Source organism: Canis lupus, chromosome 2, assembly GCF_048164855.1.
Source record: "Canis lupus baileyi chromosome 2, mCanLup2.hap1, whole genome shotgun sequence".
In the NCBI taxonomy this organism is placed as follows: Eukaryota; Metazoa; Chordata; class Mammalia; order Carnivora; family Canidae; genus Canis; species Canis lupus.
Genome location: NC_132839.1, coordinates 74,885,635 through 74,898,783, shown reverse-complemented (window position 1 = coordinate 74,898,783; position 13,149 = coordinate 74,885,635). Strand labels below are relative to the sequence as shown.

The 13,149-nt window shown below is 36.4% G+C and overlaps 1 protein-coding gene across 1 annotated transcript in view; it reads right to left on the bottom strand.

Moving 5' to 3' along the window:
• Nucleotides 1–3,368, bottom strand: part of TMEM156 (transmembrane protein 156) — a 46,105-nt gene extending 42,737 nt beyond the window's left edge. The window contains exon 1 of the mRNA XM_072807443.1: nt 3,182–3,368. Coding sequence (XP_072663544.1) covers nt 3,182–3,269 — 88 coding nt within the window. The 5' untranslated portion in view covers nt 3,270–3,368. The remainder of the gene's footprint in view (nt 1–3,181) is intronic.
• Nucleotides 3,369–13,149: the final 9,781 nt, after the last annotated feature.

The window sequence follows — 13,149 nt, the reverse complement described above, 5'->3', positions numbered from 1 at the left end:
CTGTCTTGCCTTGCCTCAGTATCAGTAAGGCACTTTTATAACTCACTACAGTTTCTGGTTTCCAGAACTTCTGAGATATTTAGATGAGTACATTTTATTTGAAAATCAACAATAATTACTGCTCTTAGAGAGTGCTTCTGCAAGTAGGTAAGGAGAAATATTAGCTGATCATTAGAACTGTGACAGTGGTTTTTCTTTGCAACAAAAATGGAAGGAACATCTACCCCAGACAGGAATGGAAGCAACTTTTATGTTCCCATCACACTTTTTACATTGCTATTTTAGTAATTATAGTATTATATTTAATTATTTATCAGTCAGGCATCCCCCTAACTGAAAACTCCTTGAAAGAAGAATTGCCTTTTGTTTCTGTGGCCCTGGGTTCCTGGTACAGGTAGACACTATTCATTTCAATATCAGTATATGGGCCAAAGCGACCACAGGTAGGCACTATTCATAAGTGGAAGTATCAATAAATAAATAAAAGATCACTGAGATTTATAGGAGTTAACCAGTTCTCTCCCAAACACTGTAAATTCAATAAAAGGTTGGTGAAGTCTCTTGTTTGGGGCTACCCAGGCTCCCTTAATTGCAAGCAGTTCTGAATCAAAATATATGCATTCCCTTTTCTATCTCTATTATCTATATGCAATATGCGTGTATCAAATCATTATATTAACTACCGTATCTTAGGATAAGCTGCCTTTCAAATAAACTGAAAGTACTAAAGTGGTTTTTCTTGCCAGTGCATGCTCAATGCAAACTCATTAAAAGTCCAAAACACCATTGAAGAAGTTTCTCTTCTTTGGCGAAGTTAGACTAGATAGCTTATACTGTGTAATTATGATAATTGAATATTCCGAGTAATGATTATTCAGGGTCTCAGATACATTCTTGATGAAAAATGATCAAACACGGTTCTCTATTTTTAACTTAGGCCTTCAGAGGGTTTATTATTTTGAAATCAAATCTATTAAACTTCGTGAATACATTATTCCTCATTAAGATTCCTTCTGAATTAATTTGATATCTTAACGACACAGTATCTGTGAATAATTTATAAGTAAAAATCATTTTATAATATTTATCTTAGAAATTAAAGTGAATAGAATATAAGAAAAAACTGAAAAAAAAGAACCCAAGTAACCCAAGTAATAGGGAGAGTCTCAAAGTTAATTTTAGCACTTCTTGAACACTCTTAGCTTATCATATAAATAATTTTACCATATATTTTATTTTATAAAATATACTAGTTGATAAGTCAACTCACTTCGTGAGGCAACTATTATTGTGATTTAAAAAGTACTGAGAGAGGCAGCCCCAGTGGCCCAGCGGTTTAGCGGCGCCTTCAGCCTGGGGTGTGATCCTGGAGACCCGGGATCGAGTCCCACGTCGGGCTCTCTGCATGGAAACTGCTTCTCCCTCTGCCTGTGTCTCTGCCTCTCTCTCTCTCTCTCTCTCTCTCTCTCTCTGTCATGAATAAATAAATAAAATCTTAAAAAAAAAAAGTACTGAGAAAAAGTGAAACAATATGTGCCCTTAGTTGAATCTATATTAAACTATATAAGGTGAGGCTATATGAACTTGTTCCTGGTGATCCATAAGCCATTGTGAAATATAAAGTATTATTTTGCACTATTGCATGTGTAAAATATTTTGCTCAACCATCGACCTTTCATTGATGGTGGCTCTGTGCAAAATTCCTTCTACCACAACATGACTCAGGATTAAGATGATGATTTTCAAACATTTTTGTTTGTTGGCCCCAGGGAGGGTCCCTTTGAAACAAAATTCCCAAGTAAATCCATCCCCCCCAAAATGTCCAAGGAAATATCTATACTATTCTTGGTCTAGGAAAAGAGAAATGGCCATTTTCAGTTTGGGGAGGCAATACAGGGAGTATTGAAAGCTGATCTAATCAGTTATGAAAGTAAGAAAACAAAAATCATTGATGGTTGATTACTGTCAAGGCATCTGCCCCCAAAAGAAAAACTTCTAGCATGCTCTAGCAATCACCAGGTCTTATAAAACACTAACCGACAGTTAGCAAACAGTTTATGAAAGGCTGATTACCTGGTTTTCATTAGATGAACCTGCCTTTTTGGAAGTACAAGGTGCACCTTTATGGCCTACCTTAGATACCATTAAATGAGCTTACTCTCCACCACAAAAAGCTTAAAAATTGAAATATGTTGTCTCTATTCCAATTCTAATTATTCTCTTTATATTTTCACCTGAGTGGAATCAAAAATTTAAAATACATGTTATGATTGTTTAATCTAAGCAACAGAATACCAGAAAACCAAGAAAATTTTGAAAAATACAGTCATTCACAAAATTGCACATAGTGTTTATTTAGTAAAATATTGTTCTCTGGCCACTTAATGCCATGTATATGCAACCATAATCATCCCAGCAAGTCTCAAAAATAAGCTTTTCCCTGATTTTAAGCAAATTCATGTAACTTTAATGATAGAATACAGCACTTTCTTTTTATCCTTTTTTCTTATTAAATGCTGAGGAGCACAATGATCATCTAAACAGTCACATTAATATATTTTCAAAACGATGTAAAAATAGTTTACATTTACTTATTTTCTTATCCTAGGCTTCAGCAATCAGATCACAAGTCCCTGAATTACCCATAGAGTTCATTTTTTTCATCAGTTACGAATCCACGTACACACACCTGCTGAAATTTTCACTCATCTTATTTTAATTGTATTTTTCAATAATCTTACTTGTCAAAAGGCAACAGTGAGTTATTTGTGTGAAATAGCTGTGATGGAGGGAAATCAAGCATTTTAACATAATAAATATTACTTGCTTTATAAAATAACTCCAGAATGTAAAAGTATACTTAAAACTGTTTTGAAGGAAACTCCTTTTCAAAGAGCAAAATCATGTGATAAAATTAATGTAAATTAATGTTTAAAATCTAGACTATAGAGTTTAAATAGTTCTCTTCATTTTTTATCTCATTATTGTGTGCCACAATAATTAAGTACTGTGAATAAGGTTACTGTGCTCTCTAACAGCTAAAATTACAATCTCATTTTCCTAACTTTTCAGACATAGAGCTTCAGCTCATGCAGCATGTGTCCAAAAAGACCTTTCCTGTAACCATTAGCTATCATAATTTTTAAAAATTAGAAAAAGAAAAGATAAATTACATACTCACCTTTTGATGTCTTAAAATATTCTGGCAAAATTAAAATGAATGTGACCACTATTGCCAAAAGTAATTTAAAGAGGGCTGTTTTTGTCATGTCTCTTCACATGATACAATGTGTTCCCTTCTGGGACATCGGTAGCATGTTTCTTCCTGCTTCGGGCTTCATCTCTGTGGTGCTTTAAGTTTATGCAATTTACTTCATACTCACTTCCTTTTGGGTAAGACTTAAAAAAAAAAAAAAAAAAAAAAGAGGGCTTGAACTGAGACTTCATTTTGAGTCACTTACCATTGTGAAAACTACCATCTAATAAGGAAGACACTTTCAAACTATCTTCTAAAAAAAGAAAGAGTAAAAAAAAAAAAAAAAAAAAAAAATCTCAAGAGGCTAAGGGGTCTTGTTCTCATCTGGATTTGAAGCTATTTTCCCATATTTACCAATCTGTATGAGTAAATATAAACCCACAATATTGACACCCAAAATAAAATGATGGTCAGTCATGTCCATTTCCTCATTTGCTTATTAAATGATTGATGACCCCTTATATGTACCAGGCTGAACTGCATCCTGGTGTTCGGAAAAGAGTGTGTCTGTAAGACAGCAAACAGTATAAATGTGAGGATGAATGTAAGGATAAACCAAAATCTCAATTCTACTTTACTACCCTGTATAAGGCAGTGGAATGGGACTCATTATCATGATGCCTATAAACATTGTGACAACTGTTACCGAATCTACACTGTCAGTTCTCGTTTCAAAAAAATGATCTTTCATTGTAATCTCAGTGAAGTAAAATACTTTGTTTTAGAATACAAATGAAGAGTAAGAAAAGTCCATGGTTAAAAAAGAATATGTGCAAACACTTTTATTCCATTGCCTTCTGGTTTTTAAAAAAAATGGTAGGGGGTATCTCCAATCAATTTCTGCTTGCTGGTTCCCTCTGGTACCTCCATCACCCCATCTGTTTCCATTCACCCTATCTGCTCTTACCCGTGCAACTCTGGGCTTTATGACACAATGGGTGAGTGAGGAGCAGGAGGCAGGAAACAGAGGTTGTGCTGTGGATAGATTGTGAATACAAATGAACTGACTCATCTTCTGATTGGGTGTGGGGATTTGATAGACAGATGGGAATAGTGGGTTAAGAGACCTTAAAAACTGAATCTAAGGACAGTCAAAATGGGACTAGAACTTCAAACGTTAGACTTATTTTATGAATAGCATCAGGGTCATTCTAAGGAAGAGAGGAGTTGATGAGAGTCAATGCCTACACAGCTTACTGAACTGAGATATATTGTGTTACGAGTCCGGCAGCGTCTTCAGTAAAGATGCTGGTGGAAAGGGGTAAGAGACTCTGTCCCTTAATTCTTTCCCATCCTACAGGTGGCACTAAGTGACAGTGGACTTTCTACTCCCCATTTGACCTTGTTTTGATTCCTAATTTTTATTTATGAATACACACATTCCAACCATAATTTTCCTACTAGAGAAGAAATTGATCAAGAAAATATTAACCAATAAATAAATAAATAAATAAATAAATAAATAAATAAATAAAATTTAAAATTATATATATTAATCTGGGGGATCCCTGGGTGGCTCAACGGTTTGGCACCTGCCTTTGGCGCAGAGTGTGATCCTGGAGTCCCGGGATTGAGTCCTGCATCGGGCTCCCTGCATGGAGTCTGTTTCTCCCTCTGACTGTGTCTCTGCCTCTCTCTCTTTCTCTCTCTCTCTCTGTGTCTCTCATGAATAAATAAATAAAATCTTTAAAAAAAAGAAAATATTAACCTGATGTTACACTATCAAGTTAGTCTAATTCCTTGATTAATTTTCTTTAAAAGGGCAAGTAAACCACTTCTTTATTCTTCTACTCTGATTTTACTGAAACTACTTTTGTTAGTATCTATTTTTTTTTTTATGAACAACATGTTGGTTCATTGATGAATTCTCTTGTCCACATCAAATTTTATTGATTTGTGAGTTGTCTTTGTGGTAGCATTCTTGCAGACCTCCTCCTTCCTTACCTACCCCTACCCCTGATATGGCCTCAGACTGGTTATTTTATTCTTGAGCACCTGAAAGACAAATTTCCCTAGTAAGCTCCATGGGCTCTTTGTACATAATGTGCTGACCCATGTTCTCTGCAGCTGGCTTCTCTGGTGCTCCTCAGATAGTGGATGTCAGGAGACCAACCAGGGTTCCTAAAACCCAGGCCACTGTCTCACTGCTCTGACGATATGGGGGAGTCAGTATCTCACACCTGGCCTGTAATCCACTTGCTGGACACCAGTGTGTCATCTCTGATTTAGCAGCAGATTATGAGAAATATAATACGCCCTCAGATATTTCAAGAATCTTTTATTGTCCATGATTTTTCGACTATATCTGAATCTAAGTTTTATATAAACACTTTCAATCATTCTGCCCTCTGCATAAAATGTTAGCAGAACAATGACCAATGGCAAGTTTCAAATATCCCCTGGGTGAAATCCTCCAAGATTCAATGTCAAGGGTTAAAATTAAAGAGTCAAAATATCTTGCTCTGACTGTCAAAATTTATCCACTAAAATATTTTATAACTGAAATTGTTACATAAATTACAGTATTAAATGTTTGCATTTTAAATATAAGCAATCACTAAAATTTAAGAATTAAGATGCAGTTTCTTATAGGTAATCCAACTTTAAATGATAGTTTCTTAGAGATAAACAAATAGGGTCACCTGGGTAGCTCAGTCGGTTAAGGGTCTGCCTTCAGCTCAGGTCATAATCCTGGGGCCTGGGATAGAGCTCTGCATTGGTTCCCTGCTTAGTGGAAAGTCTGCTTCTCTCTCTCTTCTGCTCTCCCTGCCCCCCAACTCCTGCTCATTTTCTCCCAAATAAATTTTTTAAAAAATAGAGTTTGCACTCACTTTTGATTTAACTTTTTATTTTTGATTGAAGTACTTATTATAATATTATTGACTCTGTGCCCTATACTATGCTTTTCATCCCTGTGACTTATTTTATAACCAAAATTTTTTACCTCTTAATTCCCTTCACCTATTTTGCCTACCCCACCCCCCACCTTCTGCCCCTTTGGCAACCACAAATTTGCTCTCTGTATTTATGAGTCTGTTTCTATTACTTTGTTGTTTCTTAATTTGTTTTATTTTTTGGATTTCACATATAAGTAAAATGATGTGGTATGTCTTTCTCTGACTTATCTCACTTAGCATTATACCCTCTAGGTCCATCCATGGTTTCTGAATGACAAGATTTCATCTTTTTTTAAGCTTGAGTAATATTCCATTATATATACCACATCTGCTTTATCTGATCATCTATTAATGGACACTTGGGTTGCTTCCATATCTTGGTTTTTGTAAATAAACATAGGGGTAGCAGTAAACATAAGGGTATGTATTTAATTATTTAACTTTTAATTTTATTCTGAAAATAGAACTCAAGTAACAGAAAAGTCAGAAATGAGCAAAACAGGGCACCTGGCTGGCTCTGTTGGTGGAGCATGTGACTCTTGATCTTGGGGTTGTGCGTTCAAGCCCCACATTGGATGTAGAGATTACTTAAAAATAAAATCTTTTAAAAAGAAAGGAAGGGAGGGAGAAAGGAAGGGAAAGAGGGAAGGAGCAAACATGTAATAGACAAGCATCAAGTGGTGTGTAAAAAAAAGCTTTCTTTAACGATGTTACTTGTGACTTTTATTTATATACTATGAAGGAACAGAGGAATGGCAAGGTCTAAACCTTTATATGCATGACCCTGGGTTATTGTTAGAATTTAATTTGGTTATTTACCTTGAGGAACTGTGAGAAGCAAAGGCAGCTCCCAGAGCTTTAGAAGTGAATGAGGGTCTTCCTTGCTGCCCGGCACTCTTCTTGTGATGTCCTCCTCTTACATCTGTGTTCTCCTTCCTTTCATACTTCTTTTAACTGTACCATAACCTCTCAATCAACCAAACATGAAAACTCTGCAGAATAACTTATTTCTAAAGACTTCATTAGAGTTTTTTTAATGTTTTATTTGTTTATTCATGAGAGACACACAGAGTAGCAGAGACACAGGCAGGGGGCAAAGCAGGCTCCCCACCAGGAGCACTCAATCCCAGGACTCCAGGATCATGACTTGAGCCAAAGGTAGATGCTCAACCACTGAGCCACCCAGGCACCCCAGATTTTTAATGGTCTTTAGACAAACTATTCATTTAATGGCCCTCCAATTATATAATTTAAATATATTTGTTTATGTAGCACTACAGTGTGAATATTCACATGCATAAATCTTTGTGTTGTCTGATTATGGAGTGGAATTACTAAAACAGACAGTGTAAAGATTTTTGAAGTTCTTAATTCATATAGGCAACTGTCTCCCAGAAGAAGTGAGTCAATATATATTCAACCAACAGTATATGAGAGTGCCCATATGTCACCAAACTTCAATATTGGCTATTTTATTCTCTTAATGTTTGTCAATTTGAAAGGGAAGAAAAAAAATTTATTTTAATTTTCATTTCTTTGATTGCTGGTAGGTCTAAACATTTTTGATATTTGCTGGCAATTTGAATTTCTAATGAATTGCCTGTTCATGACTTTTACTGGACCATTCATATCCTTGTTGTTGTTTTACAGACCTTTTTCTCTGCTGGGAATATGTATCTCTTGCCATATACATTGCAAACATTTTCCCAGGTTGTCATGTTCATTTCCTTTGATGGGTGGGTTTTTTCTCCCCTATTTATGACAGAGTGTAAAATATGATATATTATGGACTTAAAAGTTTTATGCTAAGAAACACAATCCTTTCTCATTATATTTGTAATACTAAACCAAACAATTTATAGCTTATCAAGTCGTTTACTCTTCAATACAAAATATACTTGCAGCCTGATTTTGGCTGCCTGGAATGCCTAATAACAAACTAAAAACCCTGGTCATCTTTTTAACAATAGAAACATCCCCCTGTAATAAATTGTTAGAGATTTGATAATAATGTAGTGGACCACAGCTGTATAATTTTATTTTACAATTTCCAAAGCACCTTCACAGATAGTAGATTATGAAGGAAGAAGCTAGCAACACAAGTACAAATCTGCTATTATCCATCCACAGTGGGCTTCTCTCTCCTACCTCAATGAAGGAGTAAGAAATTAATAAATCTAAAACTCAAGAGAGTGTTGCTAAATTAGTGTTTAAGTTTCCTAAGTCTTATACTTCATATCATAGACTCAGGCTCTCAAACTACTTTAAAGTGTTTATATTTTAATCAAGACTGAAAGACTTAATTAAAATTGCACATTGTGTTCTAGATACAAATCTTTTTAAAGATTTATTTATTTATTTGAGAGAGAAAGCAGGAGAGGGGAAGGACTCAGTCACAATCCTGAGATCACGACCTGAGCTGAAAAAAAGTCAGACACTTAACTGACTTTGCTACCCAGGCACGCCTGGACACAAATTTTTTAAATGACAGAGTTCTTTATTTCCAGGAGCTGCTCTATCCAAGGAAGCAAGAGAAACATACTTCTAAAAAATAATAACTAATAACCTTAAAGAGGATGGCTTGGATTAACTTCTATGTAGTCATCTATTATTATGTGAGATACACACTTGAATATACTTTGTCTGAGCTATATATTTTCTATTTCTCTTCTCACTGAAATGATCCTTAATCCCTTCACTATATTACGTAGAGAGGTTTTTTGGGGTCAATGAAAACAGTAGCAATGATCAGTGACATTTATTGAACATTTATCTTGTGCTCCTGCGCAGTATTGAGTGTTTTATATGGATTATTTTATTCAATCCACCAGCAAATCTCTGAGGGAGTTACTACTGTTATTCTAATTTTACAAGCAAAGAATATTAGGTATTGAAAAGTCAAGAAAGTGCTCAAAATCACATTGTTAACACAAAGTAAAGCTTTGGCTTCAAACCCTGAGATTCTCACTGCAGACTTAAAGCTTTCAACCACTGTGCTATCTCTCCACACTCAGACTATGACAACATTTTTCAAGGGTCACTTATAAAATAATAATGATAATAGCAAGCTTCCACTTGAGAACCACTGCGCCTAACACTTCATTTACATGAAGTCATTTAATCCTCCTTACAAACCTATGAAATAGTTACTATCATTACTTCCATTTTACTCATTTCAGACAGTTCTATTCCAGGTAATCTAATCATCCAGAAAGTGAATTTAAAAGACAATTCATAATCTGGATCAGCCAAATTACTTCTTATTGTATTGCTTGATGACAAACTACTTTGACAACATGGCAATGCTTGGATTAACACATTTTGTTGGAAGAGATAGCCTCTTATTAACGAAGTCTGCCTGAGTATGGAGGGGGTTTGGGGAAGTTCCATCATCCTCATTCTACAAATGTTTACTAAACACCTACAGAAGGTCAGGCAGTGTTCTGAACCCTGGAGATGAAGTAGCAAATGAAGCAGCCTTTACACTCACATTCTAGTAGGAGTGTACATTCCAGTGACAGACAATAATCAAATAATGACAACAGTTTATTTCCAGATAATGTTAAATATTCTGAAAAAAAAATAAGACAAAATATGATGTCCTAACAGAGAGGTGGATGGGGCACATGTTGCTTTAAATAAGAATGTTAAAGAAAATCTTGTAGGATCCATTTAAATGACTCTAGCGAAAAGGCAAATCTACAGGAACAGAAAATACATCAGTGTTTGCCAGAGGCTGGAGGTAGAGGAAGGGTTGACTACAAAGGTGCCTGAGGAAATTTTTAGGCTGATGGAAATGTTCTATATGGGAATTACATCTTGATGATGTGGTGCTTTACAATTATTTGTGTTAGTCAAAACTCTAGAACTGTACACCAACAGGGATGGATTTTACTATATGTAAATTATAACCCAATAAACATTTTCTCTCTCTTTCTCTCCTGATGGGGTTCAAGGAAGGCCACCCCCAAACATGCCACTTTGATATATTATTATCTTCAATTTAAATTACTTAAGAAACAGTGTAAGAAGGACACTCTGACCCTCCTTTACTCAGCTGAAAGCGTGAAATAAATTCTCCACATGAAGAGTACGTTCTTTGCACCTCGAGGGTAGAAGGCATCCTATGTCCAAGAAGACTATATACACAAACCTTGTTATTTACTTATTAATTCGTTACCCCAACCTCAAACCCCTTGTCAAATCTTCACAAATAATTGTTTGTCTAAAAGATATAAAAACTGCCAGATTTGGTTACTTCTGTGAACCTTATATTTCTATGAACTCTGGTATATATGAAATTTTGTTTGTTTTTCTCCCGTTAATCTGTCTTACGTCAATTTAATTATGAGGCCAGCCAAAGAATCCAGAAAGAAAGAAAAGAAAAGTTTTCCTCTGCTCCACTCCACAGAGGCTTTTTGGCTGTTTTAGAAATGGAGATTACTGAGAAAGGGGCTGGGAGCCAGGGCCAGAGCTTGAACTTAATTGAATAGAAATTCAGAGAAAGCCTCAGCTCAGGCCAGAGGAGACCAGAATTCTGTTCCCTGCTTGCTTTCAGTAGCTGTGGTGAGGCTGTTGCAAAGAAACCCAGTGACCAGGTAGCCAGGCCAACCTGGAAAGTACAGCCAGCCCCTCAGAGAGCCAGAACAGGTGCTCAGCATGGCTCAGACTATAGGCTGTGGTTCACTGCACTGCCTTCTCTCTGTTCACCTCCCCTCTGGGGAATATCTGGTTTGATCTGCCCCTATTCTGGAGGTTGGGCAGAGTTTACCTGAGGCCTTCACACACAGGCCACCGCAGAGGTGTCTGGCCTTCTCATGGCCAGCCCACGTATGGCTGTTTGCCTACGCTGTCCCCACCTCTGATCACTTGTCGCAGGGAAAATGGAGTCTGTTGTAACAAAACCCCCTGCACCAAGTTATCATCCTATGGAGGACAGAACCTGGTGGGGTCACTATCCTTAAAAGGAATATGAAGCAGGCTTGTCTGCCCGGCAAGTATACTCAGAGAAGGGAAACAAGAAGGGAAAACCAGAGCATCTGGATGGCTCAGTCAGTTAAGCATCTGACTCTTGATCTTTGGCTCAGGTCATGATCTCAGGGTCATAATCTCAGGTCCGGAGATCCAGCCCTATGACTGCCAGCAGGTGCTGTGCTCAGCAGGGAGTCTGCTTGAGAGTCTCTTCTTTTCCCTCTCCCCCCCCCCCCCCCACCACTTACATACTCTCTGTCTCTCTCTCTCAAGGAAATAAATAATTCTTAAAAAAAAAGAAAGGAAAAAAAAAAAAAAGAAGAAGAAGAAAAAGAAGGGAAAATCACCCTGGAATGGATCCCTAGTACTGCTACAATATTTTAGCCTTTGGGAACAAAGTTTCTGGCAACTAATTTGACATTGAAATGCACTCTTATTAATTACATGTATAAAGAAACAGGAAAATACAAATCAAAACATTCTTCATGACGCTAGAATATAACAATCTTTGATTCTCCAGGAAATAGAGTAAAATCAATTGTTCAGAGTCTGAAAGTATCAGGTCTAAGAGGTCCAGTCCGTGGTAAAAAAAAGAACAAGCTGTAACAAGAGGGCATTTCTTTTTCTTTTTTTTTTTTTTTTTAAGATTTTTATTTATTTATTCATGAGAGCACAGAGAGGCAGAGACACAGGCAGAGGGAGAAGCAGGCTCCATGCAAGGAGTTCTATGTGGGACTTGATCCTGGGACTCCAGGATCATGCCCTGGGCCAAAGGCAGGCGCCAAACCGCTGAGCCACCCAAGGATCCCCAAGAGGGCATTTCAATGTCAAATTATGAATGCATTTCATTCTTTTCCCCTCCACCCATCAAGAAAATCAATAAATAGTATTACTTAGATTCAGAAGAGCCCTCTTGTTGCAGCCAGTTCTTTTCATCTCAGACTGGACCAATTAGACTTCATACTGATAGAGCAATTACTATGACTCTATTTTGTAAAGAGTCAAAGTTGTTTTATTCTAGCATCATGAAGAATATTTTGATTGTGCTCTTCTGTCTCTTTTCCGTGGACTCTGTAAGTAATACTATTTCTTGATTTTTTTTTTTTTAGGAGAGGAGAATGAAATGCTTATTTTCTTCCCTCTTTGTATTGCTTAGACCACTGACTCTGAATGGCTTCGAATGTCTGTAGTGCGTGCCACCTTCTTCTCACCTACTCTGTTCTGGTCTCAGGTCAGCTGCTTGTTACTCAGCCAGAATCACTCCCCGAGAATTCTGTGCTAAGTATAGTCACTGAATATAGAACACAAAGGCTTTGAAAAAGATGAACAAAATGGAGGAGGAAGAAGAAGCATAATGATTGATAAGGACTTTTCAGTTTACACATCTGATTTCATCTTCATCCATTCTCTTCCGTATAACAAGCAACACAGCGTCTCCTATGCTGTGGGCCTCTTCATCATAGCTGGTGAGTGTTGCTGAATGAATGTTCTTTAAGTAAACCATCAGCACAGTGACAGACCTTGTCCAGTGGTTATGAACTTGTGCTCTGAGAACATTAGAATGGAAGCCAGGTTGAGTGGTTCCTGTCTGTTGGTGAATCAGGAAGTCATATATCAAATATGAAGATACATCCTGGAACTTTTTTTTAACTCATAAGAAATCGACATTGATTTGTAGCCTTACAACTGTTATTTTTTAAAAGTAAAATCAGTAAAGCTGCTTGTTTTAAAAGTATACAGAAATGCTGAAAGAATTTTTTTAATGCATAAAAATAAATATAAGTACTTTGCATTCATTCCTTTGCCTTGAAGCTTACAGAATCCTAAATTAAGGATTTCTAAAGTTTCATGAAACTGGTAGTCTGATGCTATAAATTAGTGGAAAGGGCCTGTTTGTACATGTTATAGCGCTCAGAGGAAAAAAATGGCCATCTCTAATAAATTATTTTTCAAGGCTTCATAGGCAAGGGGTATTTTTTTCATTCATTCATTCATTCATTCATTCATTCAACAAATCTTTATGAG